General features: G+C 40.4%; 1 protein-coding gene across 1 annotated transcript in view; it reads left to right on the top strand.

Annotated features, from left to right (window-relative positions):
* LOC127572951 (receptor-type tyrosine-protein phosphatase delta-like) overlaps positions 1 to 25,397 on the top strand; it is a 511,608-nt gene that overhangs the window by 327,026 nt on the left and 159,185 nt on the right. Inside the window, 4 exon segments of the mRNA XM_052020675.1 lie at positions 10,055 to 10,243; positions 13,443 to 13,553; positions 16,623 to 16,892; positions 17,624 to 18,205. Of these exon segments, the coding sequence (XP_051876635.1) occupies positions 10,055 to 10,243; positions 13,443 to 13,553; positions 16,623 to 16,892; positions 17,624 to 18,205 (1,152 nt within the window).

The following is a 25,397-nucleotide window of genomic DNA, read 5'->3' as shown; positions in this document are numbered from 1 at the left end:
TTTTTAATTAAGACTAGGTAGTCTTTGAGATGAACCTGGCTGCGCTGGACATGGTGTCAAACGAGGGTCCAGATGCAAAGCAAATCAGACCTTTCAGCTCAGTGCGATCCAGAACTGCTGCTGCACCCAGTTCTGAGTCCAGAGACAGAGTGGGGTTCAGCTGAGCTAACAATTGTCCACCAGAGCATTCTGTAGTTATGCACTGCAGTGCAAAGGTAGGGAAATCACCAGCGGCTAAACCTAAGTATGCCAAAGTCAAAGTCAAGTTTATTGTCATATTCACAAGTACATGTATGCACAGGTGCAATGAAAAACTAACTTACAGCAGCATCACAGGCACATAGCATCAGAGACACAATATTCACAAGGAAGACATAAATTATACAAGAAAGAATGCAAAATTAGAACAAAAATGAAGTCCATTTTAGTGCAAAGTGGCTAAAGTGGTCATTGTGTTGCTATGTTGAAGTAGTGATTAGGGTTGTGCAGGTTGGTTCAAGAACCGAATGGTTGAAGGGAAGTAGCTGTTCCTGAACCTGGTGGTGTGGGACTTCAGGCTTCAGTCCCTCCTGCGCAATGGTAACTGCGAGAAGATGGCATGGCCCGGACGGTGGGGATGATGACACTCTGGCTCATTCGAGATTCAAAACTTTTAAGATTTTCTTTAAACCAATGGTTCCTGTAGTATAATCAGGAATAAACATTTAACTACAATTACATAACAAATTCCTAATGGTTGTTTTAAATTCTATTGGTTTTGCCTCTCCCCTTTTTGCTTCCTCTCTGCTTGGAGTTCAGGCAGAGCCTTGTGGTGTGCTGCAGTTCTACAGCACCTCACCCCTGCCAATTATCAATTGAAAGTAATATCTAAGGGGAGGAAATTGCTTCCACAGAGTCACTGTTGCCAACAGTGACAGACAAGCATTTAATGCTACAAGGTTACTTTGACCTTTACTGTGCAGGACATGTAAATCCATGAATTTCAAAGATGGCCATTCCCCCATTAACTTCAAAGAACTGGATATTAATTGTTCCCATAGCCTGCTGCAAGGATCTTAGCCTCCACTGATGTTTTTTTTTACTGTGCTGTGCACTTGTGCTCCTTATTTATACAGAATAATAAAAATGAGCAGAACAGCAGCTTCCATCTATATCGTGCTTTCAACAGCAACATAGAGGTTGGCGATTTCCCCACTGGGACCTCTCATTTAATTCTCCTGTCTGTGAGGAAAGGTTTTGACCTACAAATTCAGTCAAACAGTGCTTTCTTTTCAGCACCTCCTACCTAAGCATTGTTTATTCCAGCTTGGAATTCATTTCTGGATTGAATCGTGTAGCGACTAAACCTATTGATCGTAACTCTGGTATAATGTTACAGATATCCTCAAAATGAAAAGGATCATTTTGCTTTCTGCTGGTAAAATTGTGCCAGCCTGTGACTGTGCAATCTTTCCACACAGCTTCCAAAAGTTGCCTGAAATGCTCTCTCGTTTGCTCAGTGGCTGAAATCTTCACATGCAGTTTTCTGAATGCTGAAGAAAATATTTCACTGCAGCTCATCATGGTTTCAGAGATGATACTTTCCCCAATGAGTCAGAAGGTTGTAGGTTCAAGTACCAATCAAAGTCTTCGGTACAAAAAATTGGAATGGCTATACGGTGCTGTGCTAAGGGAGTGCAACACTTTCTGAGATGTTGTCGCAGAGTCATGTGGCACGGAAGCAGATCCTTTGGTCCATTAAGTCTGTGCTGCCCCATATGGTCATCAACTTCCCACAAATTCTACCACTCACCTACACACAAGCGGCAATTTACAGTGACCAATTAACCTACCACCAACATGGCTTTGGGATGTGGGAGGAATCCAGAGCACCCAGAGAAAACTCATGTGGTCACTGGAAGAATGTGCAAACCCCAGGTCAGGATCGAACCCGGAGCTCTGGCGCTGTGAGGCAATGGCTCTTCTGGCTACGCCACTGTGCCATCCATGGATTGGCATTGCTGTCTTTCAAATGCAATGTCAATTCATGCTTTTTCTCTCAGGTAACGTAACAAAAAAGTGTCACTGTTTTGAAGAACATCTGGGTCACATTTTTTTCAATGAACCTCAATCTCAATATTTAAAATAAAACATTCTTTGGGCATTCAGGGTGCAGAGGAGATTTACCAGGATGCTGCCTGGATTGGAGAGCATGTCTTATGAGGATAGGTTAAGTGAGCAAGGGCTTTTCTCTTTGGAGAGAAGGAGGATGAGAGGTGAGTTGATAGAGGTGTACGTGATAATAAGAGGCATAGATTGAGTCAGAGACTTTTTCCCAGGGTGAAAATGGCTAATACGAAGTGGCATAATTTTAAGGTGATTGGAGGAAGGTATAAGGGGGATGTCAGAGGTAAGTTCATTTACACAGAGAGTGGTGGGTGCGTGGAACACACTGCCGACAGAGGTTGTGGGGGCAGATACATTAGGGACATTTAAGAGACTCTTAAATAGCCACATGAATGATAGAGAAATGGAGGGCTATGTGGGAGGGAAGGGTTAGATAGATATTAGAGCAGGATAAAATGTCGGCACAACATTGTGGGTCGAAGGACCTGTACTGTGCTGTAATGTTCTATGTTCTATTATCATGGTGCTGCTTATGTGACCCGGTTCTGCGCAACTCAGCTGGCATGGTCAAAAATATGAAATCACGTTACAAGGGGGATCTGAAACTGGCAGGAAGAAAATCGGAGTACACAATTTTGTGGCTGAAACTCTGTTTGCAGTGGGGCTCACATGACTCAAGACTTGGTCCTTTGCTTTCTGTAAAATTTATGAATGATTTAGATTTAAATGTCTGTGCATGAATGAAGGACAGAAAATGGCCATTTAGTTGACAGTGGGGAGGAAAGCTCTAGACATAAATTGTCTGATCAGTTGGGCGGTAAGATGACACATGGAATTTAATCCAGAAGAGTGTGAGGTAGTGTATTTCCAGGAGTGTAACAAGGCAAGGAATATACAGTAAATGACAGGATAGTGAGTGGTGTCGAGGAACAGAAGGTCCTTGGAGTAAATGTACACAGATCCATGAAGAAAGCAGCACAGATCAGTAAGGTGGTTAAAAGACAAACAGGATGCATTCCTTTATTAGCTGAGGCATGGAATATAAAAGCAGGAAGATTATGCAAGAATTGTACACAGGAAAGGGTGCATTGGAGATTTAACGAGGATGTTTCCAGGACTGACTGCGTGATTCTAAGGAAGATTGCATAAATTGAAGATTTCTTCTGAGACAGGAGACTGAGGGAAGATGTTAATTGATGTGTATAAAGCTACAAGAGGGATTATTCAAATAAAAAGAGCTGTTTCTCTTAGCAGACAGATTGGAAGTCCAGGGTTGAATAGATAAACAATTGTCATAGAATGGAGGGGAGATTAGGGAATTGTTTTCACCCAGTTGGTGTGAGGGGTCAGAAAGGAACTGCCTGAAAGAGTAGGAGAGGCAAATAACCTCACTGCATTAAAGAAGTGCCTGGATGTGAACTTAAAGAGCAAGTGGAAGGTAGGCCAGCTCTATTTTGACAATGAGCCAAATTACCTCCTCCTCTGTCATAATTTTTCTCTAATCCTATTCAGATATTCTATATTTTTTTTCCATTAACCAGTCACACAACACTTCACTATTAATTTATTGGTTGGAATGCGGTTTGGAGCACCTTGTGGTTGTGAAGGGCACTTTGTAAATGCAAGTCTGATTTCTTTACCCACCATAATTCCAGAAATCCACAATTTTTGATTCCAGCTTTCCTATTGGAATCAACACTTCAGGGACCTCTACTTCTGATTGTACTGGAATATCCATCTTCTGTAGAGATTCCCCCTTTAGTTGCATAACCTTTGGTGAAGTGGAGAGGACTGAAGCAAGTAGCACAATTGATGCTTTTTGTACTGATTTTCCAGAGGCAATTAATAAAGTACCACATGGAACATAGGAATGAATATTCAGGGATTTGAAATCCCAGGATTAAAGTGGTGAAGCTGCTTGGAGTCGGAATTGGCTTGAGCAGAGGATAATGGTGGAGGAGGTTGTGAAGTGCTCAGTGCTGTTCTGTATCAACTGTTATTTGCAGGACAGAACTTGCATATACAAGTTTAATTTCCAAGTTTGGAGTTGAAACTCCAGAGCATAATGCCAGGAGGGATTGGTGAAATGGCAAGGCGAATAGCAAATAAATGCTAACCTAAAGAAATGTCAGGTGCCTCATTTTGATAGTAAAGGTGAGGTAAGGTAATACAAACCTTGAGCCATGGAGTTATACAGCATGGAAACAGGCCATTCAGCCCAACGTCCATGCTGACTAAGATGTCTATCTGAGCTAGTCCCATTTGCCTACATTTGGCCCATATCCCTCTTAACCCTTCCTATCCATGTACCTGTCCAAATGTCTTCCAACATCCTATTGTTTGAGACTCCTGTACCTAAAGAGACTGACCTTATCTATGTCCCTCATGATTTTATATACCTCTAAGGTAACTCCTCAGCCTTTGCTCCAAGGAAAAATGACTCAGCCTATCCAGCCCCTTATAACTCAAGCCCTCCAATCCTGGTAACATTTTCATGAATCTTTTCTGTAATCTTTCTAGCTCAGGGCTATGGTTTTAAAGGGATTGTAAGAGTAGAAGGGTGTATGTTCATCGAAGTGATGAGACAATTCAGGAGGCTTTTTAAAAATGCTTTGAAGAAATTTGGTTTTAGAAGTAGAGGTATAGAGTACAAAAGCAAAAGGAGATGCCAATTTTTTTTATGAAAGAGCTGCAACTGGGATATTGTGTCCAATTCTGGACATAGTATCTGAAAAAAGATGCCATGTTCTTCAAAAGGATCCAAATGTGATTTTACAAGAGGTAACAGGTGCTTGTAGAGTGAAGATAGGGGAAACTAGGGCTGTCCTCCGAACAGGAGTGAAGATTAAGGAGACTTATAAAGTTCAGATAAAAGGCATGAAATATTCTCAAGTAAAGAAAGAGGAGCTATTTTCAGTGGAATAAGTCAGCAGTCAGCAAACAGAGGTTTAAGGTGATTGCTGAGAGAAACATGTGTCAGAAAGTTTTTTTTAAATTTCACTCACTGAGTTGTTGTGATCAGAAATGTGTTGTTTGCAAAGCTGATGAATATCAATTCGACAGTCATCTTCAGAAAGGAATTACTGTAAAAATATTTGAAGGAAAACACATGAGTTTGGGGGATTACATTAGAGAATTGGAAAGCTTATCAAAAAAGCCAGCACAGGCCAAGGAGCCATCCATCGGTCCATCCTGCTCAGAAGGTATCACAAATATTCACCAGACCACAAAAGGTAGCATGAGACACACAAGACTGAAGATGCAGGAATATGGAGCAACAAACAGAACACAATTCAAGTTGGATCCTGTTTCCTTTTGGGAGGAGTGATGTGAGGGCCTTGTTTTATGTGTCACAATGACTCCTTTTATATGTTTTATTGAAGAGAAATTTCCACGGTATTTATGCCATTTAGGGGTATGAACCTACCCATTCAGAAAGCCTCATTTCAAGTGCCTGATCTGTCGTTTCTCCTTTCCGTGTGTGTCCAAACCTATCTGTAAATGTTCAGGAGTGAGCAATGCCCAGGGTTTGAAATCATGCCTCTGTTCTTCTGATACAGTTAAAGAGAAGTCCAGTGGCAAAGTTCAGACCCTAGCCTTGTTACCTTGTGGCTGTCCTTCCTCATCTCCTTCAGAACTAATGAAACTTACAGCAGGAGGAGCTGTATCCTTCAGCACTGTGCTTCCCCTATCATCCCACTGCCCCATTCATTTATTCCTTCAATAAAGGAATGGTGTATCATTTGTTAACTATGAATAAAAAGGTAAAAGTAACCTTTGACTCTGTAAGTATAAAAGTCTAGGTGACTCCCTTCAATCTGTGATCTGATGGCTTTGTGAAGGTCAATACATATTTAAATTGTTGATAAATGAGTTACTAATTCAGCATGAAAGATTATTAACTCCTAATAAAATCCTCAGGCATCTTCCCAATGATGCAATAGACTAAATAAAATGTGTACTTAACAGTTTTTAACCTTATAAACACCAATTCTGTTTCCCATGTGGTTTTACTTTTGAGGTAGTTTTCCTTTTCAACACAGTTGAATGATTTCTCAAGAACTAGAATTTGAATTGCTTGATAATGGAGCAGATAGTTAATTGTAGCTCAGTGCCCACAAATTGGCATTGATAGTGTTCTAACCCTTTGGGTTTACACCAATCAATTAGCATTTTGTATCATTTATTAATTAATGGGATCTCTGTTTATTTAATAATTTAGTCACAGTGTAGGTTCAATATAACTGGAACAAATCTGTGGCTGGTTCAGAGGGAGCCAGTCTGGAGGAGTTTGTCTTACAGTGGTTGCAGTTGACATCACATCGAAACAGAACAAAGCTATTTGGTTCATTGTGGACAGTGCTTGCTCTCCAGAGGAGCTATCCAATTAATTCCATTCCTCTGTCATTCCACGTAACCTTATAGACTAATCTTTTTTCAGGTATATATCCAGCTTCCAGTACATTTCAGGTGAAATAGAAACTTGACGTGTTTAAAGAAAAAGCATCGACCTTACTTACTGAATTCGGTGGTGACCATTAGCTTGGACATTCTACCACACCTCAAGTGATCTGTTCTGTGCAAGGGACCTGTGGTTGTTTTCCTTTGGACCTCTGCACTGCTCCACACCCCCAACCCCACCTCAGTGTGGTCATCTGCCCAAGGCATCATGTGTGATGGACAAGTCTTTAGACACAATGCCAAAGGACTTGTCTCTGCTGGGGATTGTGAATGGAAGTGAAGGTTGATGAGGGAAAGGTAGTGGACTTTGTCTACATGGACTTTAGCAAGGTCTTTGACAAAATCCCGCATGGGAGGCTGGTCCAAAAGGTTAAGCCGCTTGGCATTCAGGATGAAGTAGTCAACTGGATTCAACATTGGCTTAGCGGGAGAAGCCAGAGAGTGGTAGTAGATGGTTGTCTCTCTGACTGGAGGCCTGTAATTAGTGGTGTACTGCAGGGATCAGTGCTGAGTCTATTGTTGTTTATCATCTATATTAATGATTTAGATGATAATGTGGTAAACTGGATCAGCAAATTTGCAGATGACACCAAGACTGGGGGCATATTGGACAGCGAGGAAGACTATCAAAGCTTGTAGTGTGATATCGACCAGCTGGGAAAATGGGCTGAAAAATGGCAGATGGAATTTAATGCAGGCAAGTGTGAGGTGTTGCACTTTGGGAGGACAAACCAGGGTAAGACTTGTACAGTGAATGGTAGGGCTCTGAGGTGTGCGGTAGAACAAAGGGATCTGGGAATACAGGTCGATAATTCCTTGAGAGTGGCATCACAGGTAGATAGCGTTGTAAAGAGAGCTTTTGACACATTGGCCTTCATAAATCAGGGCACTGAGTACAAGAATTGGGATGTCATGTTGAAGTTGTACAAGATGTTGGTGAGGCCGAATTTGGAGTATTATGTGCAGTTCTGGTCACCTGCCCGGAGGAAAGATATCAATAAGATTCACAGAGTACAGAGAAAATTTACAAGGATGTTGCTGGGACTTGAGGAGCTGAGTTATAGGGAAAGGTTGAATAGGTTAGGACTTTATTCCCTGGAGCGCAAGAGAATGAGGGGAGATCTTATGGAGGTATACAAAATTATGAGGGGTATCGATACGGTGAATGCATGCAGGCTTATTCCCCTCAGGTTGGGTGAGACTAGGTCTAAAGGTCATAGGTTCAGGGTGAAAGGTCAAATATTTAAGGGGAATCTTCTTCACTCAGAGGATGGTGCAAGTGTGGAACGAGCTGCCAGCGGAAGTGGTAGATGCGGGTTCAATTGTAACATTTAAGAGAAATTTGGATAGGTACGTGGATGGGAGGGGTTTGGAAGGTATGGTCTGGGTGCAGACAGATGGGACTAGGCAGAAGATCAGGTCAGCATGGACTAGATGGGTTGAAGGGCCTGTTTCTGTGCTGTAGTACTCTATGACTCTAAGTGTGTAGTTGAGGTAGGCTTGGACAGGAGTTGGAGTTAGGGAGTTAGTAAGGAATGCCACACTTGGAATTGATTGGGTGTTTGGGACTTCTCAGGCGACACATGGTAATGACAGGACTTCAGAGGTTGGAAGGTTGTGACTCCAAGGAAGGGTTGGGGGGAGAAAGGACATTGAGACTGGGGAGTTGAATGTTGATGTTTTTGGAATGTAATTGAATCAAGGAGGATGTTAGTGCAGCAGCTAGATCCAGTGTCAGGGATGATGCAAGTGTTGGAGAAGCCATTGGAGGGGGGTCACCAAAAAACAATCGTGGCAAGACAGCTGGTAACTAGCAGTGGAAAGAATCTCAGGGACCTACCTGACTGGCCTTTTGGACACAAAAGCCACAGGCCAGGTGAGGTTGGCCTCTGCAACAGAACCAGGTTTCAACTGTCCTATTTAAGGCTGCCTCATGAGTCACCTACACTATTCATGAGTCCTAAATGGGCAGAATTGCACAGTTTGGTAGTCTCCAGGTACATCCATATTATATGCACAAAAGACATGGGGGAAAAAAGTAGCAAACTTCAAGAGACACATGCAATTAAATTTTGGATTAAATTCCTTCATGTAGTACAGAATTCCTTCATGTAGTACAGAATTCCTTCATATAGTAGTGTATCTTTATACTTGGGTGGGCTCATCAGTTTCAAACAACCCAGTCAATTTCAATGTTTACAGTGCAACAGACTCTCACTTGAATGCTGAGACCATGCTGCCTAACTCAAGAGCATGGAGCTCCAATGAGATCTTCTGTGTCCAGACCAGGTGAGGGCAGGGTAGTTAGGAACGTGGGGACTGAGCTGGGTCTAGGAAGGTCCACCCCATTATAATCAATTCTGTACCTCATCTTGCCCACTTAGCCTGTTATAATTAGTACCGTAACTGCACAAGTGCTAATATTCTCATTAGTACAGCTTCCAAAGCCTACAGTAATTTAGATGCACATTGGAAGCAAAAATATCACTCAAAAAACACAGAACAGGAAACCACATTTTTTGTCCAATAGCTTTTATTTAAGTGGAGGCAGAATATCCATCAGGTATCCTGACCTTACCAAGGCAGTGCAAGAGCTTGCAATGACTTAGAGGTTAGAGGTGGGCATCATCAATGTATGTGTGGGATTCAACCCTCTTGTCTTTGGACACTGTCCCCAAGAGGCAGGCTGCAGGTGACAAGTGGAAGGGGCTGAAGGTTAAACGTCAGAAGCTCAGCAGTCAATGGTTCGGGAACCATGGAACAAAGCAAGGTCTGCCTCACCTAACTGCAGAGTGAGGCAGAGGTATTGTAAGGGAAGCGTGGTCGATAGTGAGTGGATGACTTAGAGATTGTCCATCCTTGGGGCAGCATCTGTGCTTTGCCAGGGATAAGAAAGTTAGGCTGGCGGATTTAAACCATGTTTCTTTGAGGTAACCAGCTGGAAAAAAGCAGTTGAAACTCATTCAGATTTGAATATTAAAGGGCTAGATATCCACACACATTAAACTAGCTATTTTATAACGGTCTGCTCTCTACTTATGTAATAATATTGATTACTATATTCAGTAGTATTGAAATTAAAACTTTTTCTATGTACAAGACTGATTTGTATGATTTAATCAAGTCAAAATCCTTAATGTAGAACTGCGACCTTACTGAGTAAAAAAAAATGAATTGTCAATATATACGTTGCTGCAACTTTCTTTGGGTTTTGCATCGGCTCACAACCTGCATTTATGGTGTAGTATCAAAGATTATTTGACTTCTCAGGAGTCTAATCACAAGGATGGGTGCACAAGGCAAGGGGTGGTGTCTTTTTGACTGATGTTTCTCATCAGCTCACCATGTTGTATGGATGATTCAAGAAATGAACTGATACTCAAGTAGGATTGTGATTCTACATTGACTGGATCTCTCTGGCAGTATCTTGCGAAGCAGATTATTAACTTGTTTGTGTGTGTGTTTTCTCTATCGTCCTTTCTTTCAGAGGATCAGCTTCCTGTAGGTTATCCCACGATAGACATGGGCCCTCAGTTGAAGGTGGTAGAGCGAACACGGACCGCCACCATGCTGTGTGCAGCAAGTGGTAACCCAGACCCTGAAATTACTTGGTTCAAAGACTTCCTGCCTGTTGATACAAGCAGTACTAATGGACGCATCAAACAGCTACGGTCAGGTAGGGTCTTGTTTCTGTTATCACATGGTAGATTGTTTTATAGGTAATTTTATTTTATTCCTATCTTTTTTATGTGTACTTTGGTGTGTTGTCCATGTCTGTGATGTTGCCATAGCCTGTTCCAGTGTCTGTGTGTGCAGCTTCTGTTAATTCCATATTGCTCACTGCTGTGACTGTATTTTTGATGGTTTTTTTTAACTGCTTTTAGCAGTACTTAACAGATCCATTTTTCTTTTTCTGTTTCCTTTATTCTTTTTTTAAACTGATTAAGTTCAAAACATTGGGCTTCATTCAGAATTGCAAGGAGAACCAAATGGTTTTAAATCTCTTAAAACCAATCTTCAAACTAAAATCTATAATCAACAAACTGTATTTTGTTCTGTCTTCTCCACATTTTTAACCTAACAAAAAATAGACAGTTGTTTTGTTCCATTTCATTGACAAAGTGTACAGTACTTTTTTCCATATCTGAGTATACAATGGCATCTTTGGAACTGACTAAAGTTGGTGTTTAATTTTTGCTTCTGAAACATTTTTCCTTTTAGCCACAGTAGTGTGTGCACACTAAAGCCTTCCAGACTAAATATCAGGATCTACAGAAGCCTGCTTTTCATGTAGACTTTAGCTTTTTCTGCTATCTTTGACCATGCACTCCCTTTGAAAGCCTTTAATATACTTTACCTGCATTCCCAAGTTTCTTATTTTGCTGTAGCTAATAGATGAGCTTTATCAGATCCTAAATTTATTAAGTAACGTGCTTAAACATTTGCTAGTGCCCACTGGTAGTCTGTAAGAACCTGTTTACATTCACGTTAGTAACTATATCTTTCTATACTGAGATGTTTGATCACCTATGTTACCAGGATTCTCAGCTTTGACCTGTCCTGTGATGTTTAAGTCGTCTTGTTAACTGCCTCTTTGCTTGTTGTCAGCAGAATTGTGTAAATTAACCTGTTAATGTGAATTTAGATTAATTTTCACCTGTCAAGTAGATGATGTAGTTTTAAAGCTTTAATTCTGAAAACTTGTGCCAAATTATAAGGAATATAATAATATTTTTATGCTGTCTTTCTTCTTTCCGTATTAAATCTCCAGAATCCTTTGGTAAGTGCTTAGTTCTGAAGCGCACTTCACCCCCACTAATTCCATATTCAGATTAAAATGCATGGCATGCATTTTACTAACAGTTAGTGTAGTCACTGGATCTCTCCGTAGTGGCACACACTTCCACAAAAAGAGTTCTATCAGCTGTAAGATACACCTGTCTAAAAAAAACTCGATACACAAACTTCACTTAGATGTAGTTGAGTAGATGACATAATCCAACCTAAACGGTAGTAGTTATATCCACCAAGCCTACAGCGTTTCCGATATTTGCTTAAACAGTATTAAATATGTTAAAGGGTTCTAGGCTGTCAAACACGTGACCAATCTCCTAAGAATTCACAGTCAATTTCTGCTCTGGTAGCAGCAATGTCGCCGACAGTGGACATTGTCTTTATGGTACAACTTGCTTTACTAACCTAATACTATCTAATATTATCCTGTTTACCTATACAGTAATTCAGCTTCTTTCTAGACCTTTATTCTGTAAATCTAATTTGATTTTATCTTCCAAAGCCCTAGCCTCCTTCTTCTCGTACTAATGCTTCTTCTTTCTAATCTTATTTGCATTCATATTATCCACCCAGGTGGTACGCCAATACGAGGTAAGAGTGCTGAACTAACGTTCACAGAATTGATCCTTCTCATTTCTTCTGTCCTTTCATATCTCTCATGTCTGTCACGTAAAGATGTCCATCCTTTCCTGTTTTGCTTTGTCCACTTTGTTTTCTGTTCAATGATGTTCCTGTTGTGTCTGTTTTATTTGTTTTGGATGTAAAGGATTTTGTTTCTGATATGCTTAGATACTGCATATCATTGTCCTTTGTCCATATCCAGTCACAGCGTATCATTTGTCCCTCTTTTTTGTACTATTACAAACTCAGGGTAACCCTCCCCTTCCCTTTCTCAAACGTGACCTGCATAGCCGTACTTGGTCTTGACAGTAAGATCAGGTGAACTGTGGAGCATCTGCAAAAGACCTGGAATAATTATTTTTTTTTGTCACCTTTTTACCCTCCCCTCAAGGACTGAGATCTGTCATTTTTCTTCACTTTTTCTTTTTCCCTTCTTCAAACCAGCACTTTTCGCACTTTCCTTATCCAGATACACTTTTTTTTCTTTTAAAAAGAACTTTTTCACCGATTTGTGTGTTCAAGTTTTTCAAGCGACCAGCTTCTTCAAGACTCACAAGCCGGAAGCACCTGTGAACGTTTTGATGTGTGGTGAAGATGGTAGCGCTGCTCTTTTTTTTCCTTTTTAACACATTGCGCAAACTCAGACGATAATTTTGGATATTTTTTCTTGCATTTTGTGGGCAGACACTCAAATACTAATCCCACTGGTGGATTTTTTCGTGTCTTGGGACCTAGAGGGTCCAGCGGCAGAGGTTGGTTTATCTTTCCAATTGACTCGAGCCACCATTTTACAATAAGACGAAGTGTGAATTTTTCTTTACTGATCCAATTTACTCTTATGTATTTTTATTTTTCAGCAAAAGGGTCTGAAAGATTGTAAGTTGCACAATAATTACATTTATGTCCTACAAGGTTGCATGTATAGCAAGAGTTACTTTTTAAAAGGTCTTTTGAATGGTATTTTGAGAGATTATGCCTAACTAACCAAAATTCTTTTTTTCACTTTGAGCAGCTTTTTGTGTTTTTGCTGCACATTTTTGACTGAAGAAAATGTTTCTTGAGAACATGTCTGCCTTTTTCAACAATTTCGAATCTTTGTGGTGACTTTTTTAACGTTAACTCTTTTACTTTATACAAAAGCCATGCTCCTTTGAAGCAACCTCACCCATCCATTGACCAGTGAATTGCCCAGAGCAGGATTTCGTTGTGAAAAGTCATGTAAACAAAAAAATTCTCCTGCCGGTTTTGATGGTGTGAAATCCGTCCTTCACTAACTTACCCATCACATCCACTCTGTCTGTTCACCTTAGCAAAGCAATGACTCGACGCTGAATGGAGCTTCGCAGACAAGTCCTTTCATAATGTTGAAAGGATTTGAATGAGTGAATAAAGAAGCTGAAATGACAAGGTGTTCTCTAACAGGTCTCTGTGCACATTTTTGTTTTCTCTCTCCTATGCAGGTGCCCTCCAAATAGAGAACAGCGAAGAATCAGACCAAGGGAAATATGAGTGCGTGGCAACAAACAGTGCTGGTACACGTTATTCTGCCCCTGCCAATCTATATGTGAGAGGTAGGGACAATAAAACCCTGGCATCCACTATTCAGGGCATTGGGAGTATATCTAAATGTAAATAATTGTTGCACTAGAGAACAGAAGGATGTACTCTAGCTGATTTAGTAGAGGACAAAAAAATCTAATACAATTAAAAGTTGCAGTGATTTAAAAACCAACACACCCAATCTATCCTGTGAGATGGGTTTGTAAGTATATATTTTTTTACATTTTAACTTTTTTCTTGCATTAATTTTAAATCTGTGCTTTATATTTGTTATTTTACTACTTTTGTTTCATATAACTTTATTGCTTGATGTGCTACTAATCGTTAATAATTGACTCCAAGCATTGGGGTATGTGTATGAATGCACTTAAATCCTGAGGAGCAAGGGGTGGAGAGACTGTGCGTAAACACTGCCTTCCTAACTAAAAATCTGCACAGCACAATTTATTCTTTTTCTTTTCCTTCTTGCAAAACTACAGAGAAACCTGCAAATTCCTGGCACTCCAATAATGAACTTCATTTGAAAGCTGTCTTGTTTTCACCCTGAATTGTTTCAAGACATCGAAATTATACCGCAAAGAAAGAATGTGATTTTAGAAGCTGTTGACTCACATCCTCCTTGCTCACTTCCAACCTGAGTGTCTCTCCACTTTTAACATTGAGATGAGCACCAGGAAGCCTTTTTGTGTTTATTTTCATCCTGACTAGTATACCTGAATATTGTTTAACAGATAATTAAAAAAATGATTTCATTGCCATGTGAATCACAAAACAAAAGAAGAAAAATTCAGAATGAATGTAACAGCTTTGAGCTCATTACTGCAGTGTCGGTGCTCCTGGGCTATAACTAGCTTCTTCTTGGATTATTTCCCCATTGCTTTGTTTTTTTTTCCACTCTGTTCTGCCTTTAAAAAGTGGAGGGCTTTATGATTGCAAACTATCCAGAAAACCAAGTGATCTTGACTTCTCGATAATCACATAAACTCTCTGTAGCAGTAGAGAGGTTAAATTGTTTGTTTCAGCAAATGGCCTGAACATTTCAATATGATGCTAGTTGTAGCTACTGGGCAAACATCGTAACGTCAAACAAATGGTGATTTTTGAAGTTGAGGTAGGAAGGCTTAATCAGAGCTAGATAAAATGTACTAGTAGCAGTTGAAAGCCTTTATACGGCCTTTTTACTCTCTCTGTGTTTCCCTTGTTTTTCTCCTTTCCTCATTTCATTGTGTTCTGCATCAAACCCCCTACATCCCTCAGAGCTGCGAGAAGGTTGGTGTGTTTTTTACTTTTTACCCACCTTAAGAAATATTGATTGAAATAACAAGAAAAAAAATCTGAAATGAATGTAGCTGCATTGTGGCCTTTGATTAATGTTTTGTCTTATATGATGCTTTTGGTTGTGGCGGCTGGTGCTTGTGAGCTAATGACATCAGACAGTGGTGCATGTGGGGTGATGATGTGCATTGGGAGTGCATGGCCAGCTGTGATCTGCTAAATTGGTCAGTGTTCCTGCTCTTTAATTCTCACTGATGCCTGTTGCTCAGGGAGACCTACCAAAATTGGAGTGTTGTGCTTTGTAGTACAAAGCTTTCAAAAGCATGAATAAATGGACTTCTTCTGGAGTAGTTTCTGTTTTCCATAGAAAAGGATTAAATTGTCTTGTAATGCAAATTCTATATTAATATTGGCTGCTTCCTGCTTTTATTGTAGCGTGTGCTCTTTGTCTAAAAATTGCTTGCTCCTTTACCCATGCTGCCAACCATCATTGCTCACAAGGTCATAACGGGTCACTGCAAAAAATAAGCTTGCAGCACATTTTTCAAAACAGCTCATGTATATTATAAAATAAACAAATCTGAGGAAAGGATTACAGCTAGTACTTCAACTGCACATTTATGTGCATAGGTTTCCTTCAGAATATTTTGTCTGGTTTGAATTTTATTCTTAGCCAAAACCAGTGAATTACAATGCAGGCTCCATCTGAAATGTTGCCTGTGTAACCAAGATCGAAGAAACAATGCAGGCATTTGAGCAAAGCTTGTTCAATATGCTAAGCAGGAGCACTGATAAAGAAAATGCTTTATTAAACTTTCAGTCTTGTGTTTCCTGTGTGTGGTCCAGTCTTGTACATGTGCTTATGTGCTAAATATCTTATTGACTTCGTGACTTATTTGCAGTAACACTGAGTGCAAATAACCCAGTTAATCTGGCTTCCACTGCTTCTGCTTAATGTGAATGCATAGTCCACTTTGAATGCTGCCAGTGAAACCTTGCTTCTTAACCTGGCTTTCCCTACCTTGGATTTAAGGTATAATACTATGGTAGCAGCATATTCTAATATGCTCCTGCTTGGTTCCTTCCTTTTTTTTCTCCTCCCACCCCACCCCTATGAATCTTGTATCTTATTTTAAATGTCTTTTTTTTTCACTTTCATTTTGTTTCTTTAATATGTTCCCCTTTCTAATTGTCCTCGGCATGGTTGTATACAACAGTCAGCCATATGCTCGCTTGCATGACTAGACCCAGTTAAAGTATCAAGCTTTGTCTTGTTTTCAAATGTGCATATATGTCTACATGTTAGTGTGAGGTCTTGAGGCTGCATCCACTTTGACTGAGTCTGAAAGAAAATGAGTTGCACTTTCAATGTACTGTAGATGACGTGTACCAGGGCTCTGATGTGACAATGTGGTCAAGCACATTAACTCACATCAACTGGAAGTACGCAGCATTGAAGTTGGTTTTGTACTCAACTCAAGCATGCTGTTGATCCTCCAGTTCTTTTTCCTGTGTGTATTTATTAATATATCTTGTGCATGGTGTATGTGTAATGTTAGTCTGTAGTTTAGTCCAATGTGGGAAACTGATAGGTTTGATCTAAATGTATGTATGATTAGAACTGATGCAAACATAATTGAAAATTTCTATAAATATAATTATTTTTTTACCAGTTTATGTTTAAAGTCAAATGTGTAATATAGTTCTGTGTTGGGACAGATATTTGTAGAATGCATGTCATGCATACACTGTGCAGAAAAATGCTTTTTTTGTACATGTTATTACCTTTTTGTGTTTTGTTGCAGTTCGGCGTGTCCCTCCAAGGTTTTCTATCCCTCCGACAAGCCATGAGGTCATGCCTGGTGGAAGTGTAAATATCACCTGCGTCGCTGTCGGTTCCCCGATGCCTTATGTGAAATGGATGCTGGGAGCAGAAGACTTGACTCCTGAAGATGACATGCCAATTGGACGGAATGTTCTGGAACTCAACAATGTCAGAGAGTCTGCAAATTATACTTGCGTGGCCATGTCAACACTTGGAGTTATAGAGGCATTTTCAGAAGTCACAGTTAAAGGTGAATCATACTTAAAAAGAAAATTGTGGGACTGTAATAAGCTTAGAGATGTGTTGTTGACATGTAACACAGCTGTGTCATCATATTAAAACTGAATCTTATGAACATAGAACAGTGCAGCACAGGAACAGGCCCTTCAGCCCATTATGTCTGTGCCATACACAACACCAAATTAATCTTCTGCCTGTACCTGATTCATATCCCTCCATTCCCTGAATATTCATGTGTTTGTCTAACAGTCTGTTGAATGCCACTTTCGTATCTGCTTCCACCACTACCCCTGGTAGCTGGTTCCGGTCACCCACCACTCTCTGTGTAAAAAAAAACTTGCCCTACACGTCACCTTTCAACTTTCCCCCTCTCACCTTAACTACGTGTCCTTGACATTTCTACCTGGGAAAAAAATTCTGACTGTCTACCCTTATGCTTGAGATATTGGAGCAAAAAGATAAATCTTAAAATAGTTGTTTTAATTACTGTCACAAAATGACCAGATAGAGTCTTGGGGTCTTCAGTCCAAACCATTATCAAAATAGCAGTTTATCTTTTCCAGTGTATTCTGGTCGAATGGTTACCAACCATTCCTTTCAATAATGTTCATAGATAGTGATGGAACTCTAGAATTAGACCATTGATATCAAAGGCTGTAAGGTGGATGAACTGTGTGAATGAAAAGATCACAAATGTGCGCAACTATTTAGGGTGTGCTTACATCATGCTTTTATTGACAGCTTTGCCGAAACCCCCAGGCACTCCACTTGTAACTGAAACCACAGCAACGAGTGTCACATTGACTTGGGACTCGGGAAATCCAGAGCCGGTGGCTCACTACATTGTGCAGCACAAGCCCAAGTATTCAGATGGGCCATTTCAGGAGATCGATGGGGTAGCTACGACACGATACAGTGTTGGAGGACTAAGCCCATACTCAGATTATGAATTCAGAGTTATTGCAGTGAACAATATTGGGCAAGGGCCACCAAGCGAAGCAGTAGAAACACGAACAGGTGAACAGGCTCCTTCCAGCCCCCCTCGTTCTGTGCAGGCGCGGATGCTGAGCACCACCACCATGTTGATTCAGTGGGAGGAGCCAGAGGAGGCGAATGGGCAGATCCGTGGATACAGAGTTTATTACACTATGGATCCCCACCAACACATCAACAACTGGCAGAAGCATATTGTAGATGACAGCATGCTGACAACAATTGCAAACCTCACCCCAGAAACAACCTATACTGTGCGTGTTTTGGCTTTCACTTCTGTTGGAGATGGACCACACTCACCTGAGATACAGGTTAAAACTCAGCAAGGAGGTGAGTTGTCCACTTGCCCTCACTTGAGACACTGTTTCTTCATTTCACACCAGGTTCTCTCGGTGCTAACTGTGAGATAGTTTTCTTTTGTATGTGTTATTGTAATTTTCCTTTGTTGACATATCTTAGATTCTATTCATTGTAAATAGTGCTCTGTTGCAGCGAGAAGTGAAGTCAAACAGTAGCGTATGTGGACAGCAATATTGGATTTTTGAACATATGCTTCTTTCTCATAATCTTCTGCCTTCACAGGGGAATGGAAGATCATGACCAACCTCGGTCAGTACAAGACATAAAAATTATGTTCCCAAGTCTTCCCCAAAACAGAAAGCTCATGGCCTTCTGAAGTAAAATGTATCATATGAACAACTAGGCTGAGAACCTATAGTAGAAATTGATCAGTTTGGAGTGCTGGAGGCATCCAAATCCCTATTGTGCTTGAACAATGTGGGCATGATTTGAAAAATTAATCCATGTACAAGTGATGCATGCTTATTTATTATTGGAGTGAGCTGGAGAACACTGGTGGAAATAGTAGCTCAACTGAAGATCAACTTTATAAACTGTGATCAGTATCTTTAAGGATCTCTATTGCACCCACAAGAAAATAGTTCTACAGAAGATAAAAGTTGAATTTTAAGGGAGATGCTAAGAGACAGATGTGTGTTTTGAATTTGTGTCATACAGCACAAAAACAGACCAAAGGCATTCTGAATAATGTAAATATAAAGGACATTATGATGTCTTGCCTGATGTTAGTCAGATAATTTTGTGCACCCTATAGGTTAGTTGTTAGAAAACGTTTTGGAATGTCACCACAATAGAAAAAATGTTGGAATGTCACCACAATTGTGAGCTTCAGTAACGTAGAAGGACTTGTACAGGAGGCAAATTAAATTGGATCTGAGAATTACAACATAACAACTGTAGTTGAGGTGGTGATATGTTGTGATACAAGAGCCAAAGGTGACGCATTGCTCTGAAAATCCCTCTACCAAGTCTGCCGCTTATGTTACTTGTTGTTTTCTAGGTGATTTAAATTTGTTTGATGTTGTGTCACCAAAGTTGCATTTTATTTCTGAAAGAATAACTATAGATAGAGCATGTATTAAAACTGACAAAATTTAAACTTTTTTTAAAAACTTTAAAACTTTATTTACAGCATGGTAACAGGCCCTTCCGGCCCAACAAGTCTGCACTGCCCATTTAAACCTATGTTAACCTACCCATAAGTCTTTGGAATGTGGGAGGAAACCAGAGCACCTGGAGGAAACCCACACAGACACAGGGAGAACGTACAAACCCCTTACAGACAGCGACGGGAATTGAACCCCGATCGCTGGCTCTGTAATAGTGTCACGCTAACCTCTACGCTACCGTGCCACCATTTCTTTATTTCTTGCTGACAATACAGATTACAGTTTACAGTTGATTAGAGTATTTTACCGGCTTTGCAAATAGTATGCTTTGGTCAATATGGATGGGTATACAGCACCATAATTAGATGGATTTTCTGTTGAATTTGCAACTTACCAGCATACTTGAGGTAGATTTATTGGCTTATGGTGTTAAGGTTACCAGTGTGTTTTGCATTTGCATCTCGGTGAATTTACAGATGTGCTTTGAATGATTCCCATATTCTGATCAAAGCTGCATTAAGCATAAAACAGAAGTTGTGTCTGACAGAAATAACATGCAAATATCCTCATCTATTGAGTCTTAGAGTTGAACAGCACAGAAACAGGCTATCCGGCCCACCATGTCCCTGCCGACCATTGTACTTACCTCCACCAACCCCATTTACCCACATTTGGTGTATAGTCTTCCATGTCTTGATAATTCAAGTGCTTGTCTGAATGCTTCTTCAATAATACAGATATTTCTCACATAATACAGAGAAGGTGGTGCACTTTAAGAAGATTGTGTCAGTGTTTTACTCATGCAAGAAATCCAAGCAAATGACCTTCTGTCATTTATAGTCCCAGAAAGGTGAGGCATCCTCCATGATCTTTCATTTATCAAATGAATAACAAAAAAAATGCAGATGTGAGTTTCCTCACGCTGCTTGCAGACTGAACTGAAATGCATCCCAAGTACCCAGGGGACATCAGCGAAGTGCAGACTGGTGCAGTATTCATTTCATAAGGCTTGTTTCCTCCATAGATGTTGCATATCAGGTTCCTGTACTCATTGTGCATTGTGGTCTGACTTGCCAAAATCAGCCTGGCAAGGTTCTAAGCCATTAACTTGAGGTTTTACATTGGGTATCAGATTCAGAAGTCAGCCATTTTAATCCATCTGTCATAAGAAACAAAACATGCACCAGAATAGATTTACATTTTGGAGAGGAAGTAAATGCGGGGTAAATCAATAGGGAAATGTTCAAACAAACAATATTGGGAGGTGAACAGTGCTGCCTCAGCTTGTCGGGTGCCTCCGCTGCTTAATATTTCACAGGCTCTCTGCAGAACTCTACCTTGATGTTGGTTTGGGTTACAGAATCTGAACTAGACTAGGTCAAACCAAACTGATGAGGAATTTATACAAGTCCGCTATTGTAATCAGAGTTATCTTAACACTCCAATTACCTCAGATGTGAGGATTGCAGCAGGATTTAACTGTACAGGCCACAACATTTGCTCCTTTATTTTACTTTTACAAGTGCTTTAATGAGAACTACAGGAAGGGACAGTTAATAAATTGCAGCATAAAATGGAAATTAGATTTAAGACTGGCATAATGTCATGGTACAGAGTAAAACCAAGTAGATCCCTCATGTCTCAGGGCAGATGGAATGAAATGTTTAGCAGTTTCATAATAACTAAAGAAAAACCCTTCAAAAGTATATGTTCAGAAAGAAAGACAAACTTGCATTTAAGTCAGTCCTTGAGACATCCCAAAGCATTCTACAAGCAGTGAAGGAGTTTTTGAAAATATGATCACTGTGATGCTGTCGGGAAATTGTGCACAGCAAGGTCCTGTTAGCTCCAATACTGAGAGGACCTGCCCTGAGATTGTTTGCATCCACTTAAGATTGGCAGACAAAACATCAGCTTATCATCATCTGCAAGGCAACACTTACGATGTTGCAGAACTCCTCCAGCACTACAATGAAATGGCAGTATAGTTAGATTTCTCAAGTGTCTAGAACCTCCTGATGAAGAGACAAGAGAGCTACCACTGAGCCAAAGCTTGGCAATAGAATTATTTAATAAGGTAAATGATCTCCTCTCCAATTGATTAACCATGCTTGTTAAAGGCCAGGAGCATTCTCAGAGACTTAAGTGCAACTTGCTGCTTCTTACAATAAGCATCCTGAGTCAACATTACCTTCAGAAGCAGAGCAAACCACACAGCCAGGACTATACAAAGATGTTTATAGCATGTGAATGAGGGTGAATGAATAAACCAGTGTTTCTCTGCATCTATTCTATTGAATCCCTTAACCATTTTGAATACCTGAACTGGATCATCCTTTCAACCTTCTAAACTCATGGGAGTACAAACCATGTTTATATAATGTCCTCAAAATGTAACTATTGAAGCCCTATCTCCATCAAGATAAAGGCTAAAATTCCAACAGGCTATTCTGATTATTTTTGTGCTTGTGCATGGATTTTAGTGATTTTGTACATGAACACATAAATCCCATATTACTTTAAAATTCCACGAATCCTACCGTTATTAATGGGGCCATGGTATCATTCTCAGAAGACTCACAGTCCACCATCTTGAACTCTTTTTGCCATCATTTTGACCCATCATCGAATCTGTCTGTGGCCTTTTGCGTCTTCATGCTCTTGTCCGCACAACTTATTGCACCTCCTACCTTCATTTGCTGCACAACTTTCTAATCTTTCAAAGTCCCTGAGTGTGCTGAAGAACTGGTCACCAAATCCCGCCATTCAGAACATTAACCCTTTCTATTTCTCAAATTCAAGTTTTTTGTCACACACGGGGTATAAACACCACGGAAATGAGCTTTTTGCAGCAGCAGCACAGTACCTAATCTGGGATAGATGTTCATCATTTGAAAAAGACACTAAGCATGCAATAGAGTAACATGTAATACATTGCACTTAGCATCTGAAATTCAGTTCCACTGAAGCCTCCGGACCTAATTTCAAAGCAAAATTCAAGGAGCATGTCTTTTGCATATGCATCAGAAATTGATCCCTCCACCCCGACAACTAATTACTGATCCTGCAGGAATTTCCAATTCTGAGTGTTTTCATTTTTGGAAATTATTCCTTGTCTGGAAATTGGTCAGATGCTTAGTGGCAGTCTATATTGACAACATTTATAAACTCTCTTCTATACATCCGACCTGTAACCTTTCAAATAATTCAACTGTACCCAACTATATTTGACAAATATGACCTGTCCTACAGAAATCCTTCTTTTAATCAACTGATATTTGTATATGGTCACTCTGTATCGGAGGATAAATAGTCTATCTTTCTCTAGAATAAGTTCAATCCAAAACCTCGAAAAGAAACGAATAGAATTATTGCCAATAGCTATACATTCACACCAGAATCCATAGTGTACAACATGAGAGAAAAAAAAATCAGGTATGCAGTTAATCTCTTGGAAGGTTCTGTCCTGTGCAATGTGAGGTTTTGTAGCTTGCATCATCCAACTGTGGTAGTTCTGGAGTCTGTTTATGATGTGTGCACAGGATTGAAGACAATAAGCTTCATATGTTCATCTCACCATGCCAATGAAATTCTCTCCCGAGCAACATAATCAGTTGGAATAACCACCCATGTATGCAGAAGGTCAGTTTGCTGGATGTAACTTGCAGTCAGAAATTTGGATTCTGTGCCTGGAACAGCAATCTGGAGTTTGGGTGTTTGTAGTAATTTCCAATTCATGTGTTTGCCAGTTTACACATGAAAAATCCTGAATGTGGAAGATAAAATAAACCAGTATCTTCTGCACAAAAGGCAAGCTGACGTTAAATCCATTCCAAATAGTTCAATGTCTAACAATCATTAGTGAAGACAATTGTTTTGAGAAATGCAAGTCTGCGCCATTAGATATACAGAAAGTCAGGATTATATTGCCTCCAATTACAGTCACAGGCTCAGTGTTAAACTGTGGTGATGGGAGAATTTGCATGATTGGAATGAGCACTTTAATCCTGTGGAGGATCTGACAAATGCTTAGATTATCAGAGCAGTGCTCTGCCCTGTTGATGGTGGAGTGGAAGTCTACAAAGACTCAAAGGATTATCTGGTCTTGTGATTCTTGTGGAGAAAGTTACTGTAGAAGAAAGTTGCATTGCAAACAGTTGCATTCGGCAACGACATTGCCTTATTCATGATGTTGAATTTCTTTCATATTTCTTCTGAGAACCTCCAGGTGCTGCATTCACATGCTTCCCTCATCTGTGGGTAACCCAGTTTGCTGCCTTCTAAAGATGGCTCTCAGAGGAAGGGGCAGGACCAGGTCAAGGATGCCAAGCCTCCGTGGTTTGATCTCTCTGATGGTTGCCTCCTGTGTAAAGGGAGCAAGGTGCTTATCAGGGGCCCCCTGTTCTCCTTTGAAATTAGTTAATTTAAAATAGAAACAGTTGAGAACAATAAGGGAGTGGAGTAAATCATTCAACCCCTTGAGATTGGTAATTGGTTTGTTATTGTTACATGTACTGAGATACAGTGAAAAGCTTTTGTTTGCATGCCATGCATACAGATCATTCCATACCTAAGTACATCGAGGTTGTACAAAAAAAAGAACAGAATGCAGAATATAGTGTTATAGCTACAGAGAAAGTGCAGTGCAGGTAGACAAATAAGGTGCAAGGGCCATGGCGAGGTAGATTGTGATGTCAAGAGTTCATCTTTATCGTATAAGAGGTCCTTTCAAGAATCCTATAATAGCGAGCTAAAAGTTGTCCTTCAGCCTGGTGGTACCTGTTCTTAAATTTTTGTATCTTCTACCCAATGTGAGGGGGGAGGGGAGAGAATCACCGGGGCGGGAGGGGTCCTTGATGTTGTTGGCTGCTTTCCGGAGGCAGCGGGAAGTGTAGACGGAGTCATCGGAGGGGAGGCTGGTTTGCATGATGGACTGAGCTACATTCGCAACTCTCTACAATTTCTTATGGTCTTGCGCAGAGCAGTTGCCGTACCAAGCTTTTCAGTGAGATCTTGATGGATCTGCTTTTTAACTTCATCTACCTGTTTTGCTTCTCTATCCCTGATCACCTTGCTTAACAAAAATCTGTCTCAGTGTCTGGATGTTCAATGGGCTTCACTTTGGAAGAGTTTCAGATTTCCTCTACCTTACACAGGAAGATGTTACTGCTAACATTCCCCTCAAACACTGAGCTTCTAATTTTAAAATTATGCCCCCTTATTCTTGGTTCCTGCACTAGAGAAAATAGTTTCCATCTATCCACTGAACTTCTTTGCGCATCTTAAAGACTTGAATGAATATTGGACAAATCAGTAACACTGGATGGTTCTTCCAAATAGGCTAATCATGGTATGGTCTGCTTTACATAGGACTCAATTAAAAATACCCTAACAGCCAATAAGAGCCTCTCTGTGCTCCTATTCAGGTGTTTGACAAACATATTTACAGTGTTTACACACTTACTTGATTTGAATCGGCCTCAAGCTCATTCCCAACAAGCAAGGGTGACTTGCCTGGGAACTATCCTTTCCTCTGCAAATCCAGCAATAAGCAGGTGGTCAATACTGACCTCAACGACTGCAGATGCTGGAATCTGGAGCAAGAACCAAACTGCTGGAGGAAACCCAGCGGGTCAAGCAGCATCTGTGGAGGCAGAGGGATGCTCAACACTTCGGGTCAAGACACTGCATCAGGACTGAGAGTGTCGAGGGGAGATGGCCGGTATAAAGGAGTGAGAGGGAGGCCTGAAGCAGGGGCTGGCAGGTGATAGGTGGAACTAGGTGGGGAGGGAGATGATGGGCCATTGGACCCAGATAGGGGAGGGATGGAGTTAGGAGATTGGTGGCTTGTAGGTGATAGGTAGAGACAGATAGAGAAAGGGGACAGATGGAGACAGGTAGGGGGAGGGGAGACACAAAGGCCAGAAATAAGGTGATAAATAAGAATCTAAAGTTCATCAGTTCTGACGAAGGGTCTTCGACCTGATATATTAACTCTGTTTCTCTTCCAACAACCTGCTGAATATTTCCCAGCATTTGCTGTTTGTATTTTT

This window comes from Pristis pectinata, chromosome 7 (genome assembly GCF_009764475.1).
Source record: "Pristis pectinata isolate sPriPec2 chromosome 7, sPriPec2.1.pri, whole genome shotgun sequence".
Classification (NCBI taxonomy): domain Eukaryota; kingdom Metazoa; phylum Chordata; class Chondrichthyes; order Rhinopristiformes; family Pristidae; genus Pristis; species Pristis pectinata.
Note: the sequence above shows the minus strand (reverse complement) of the source record. Positions and strands in the feature narration are given on the sequence as shown.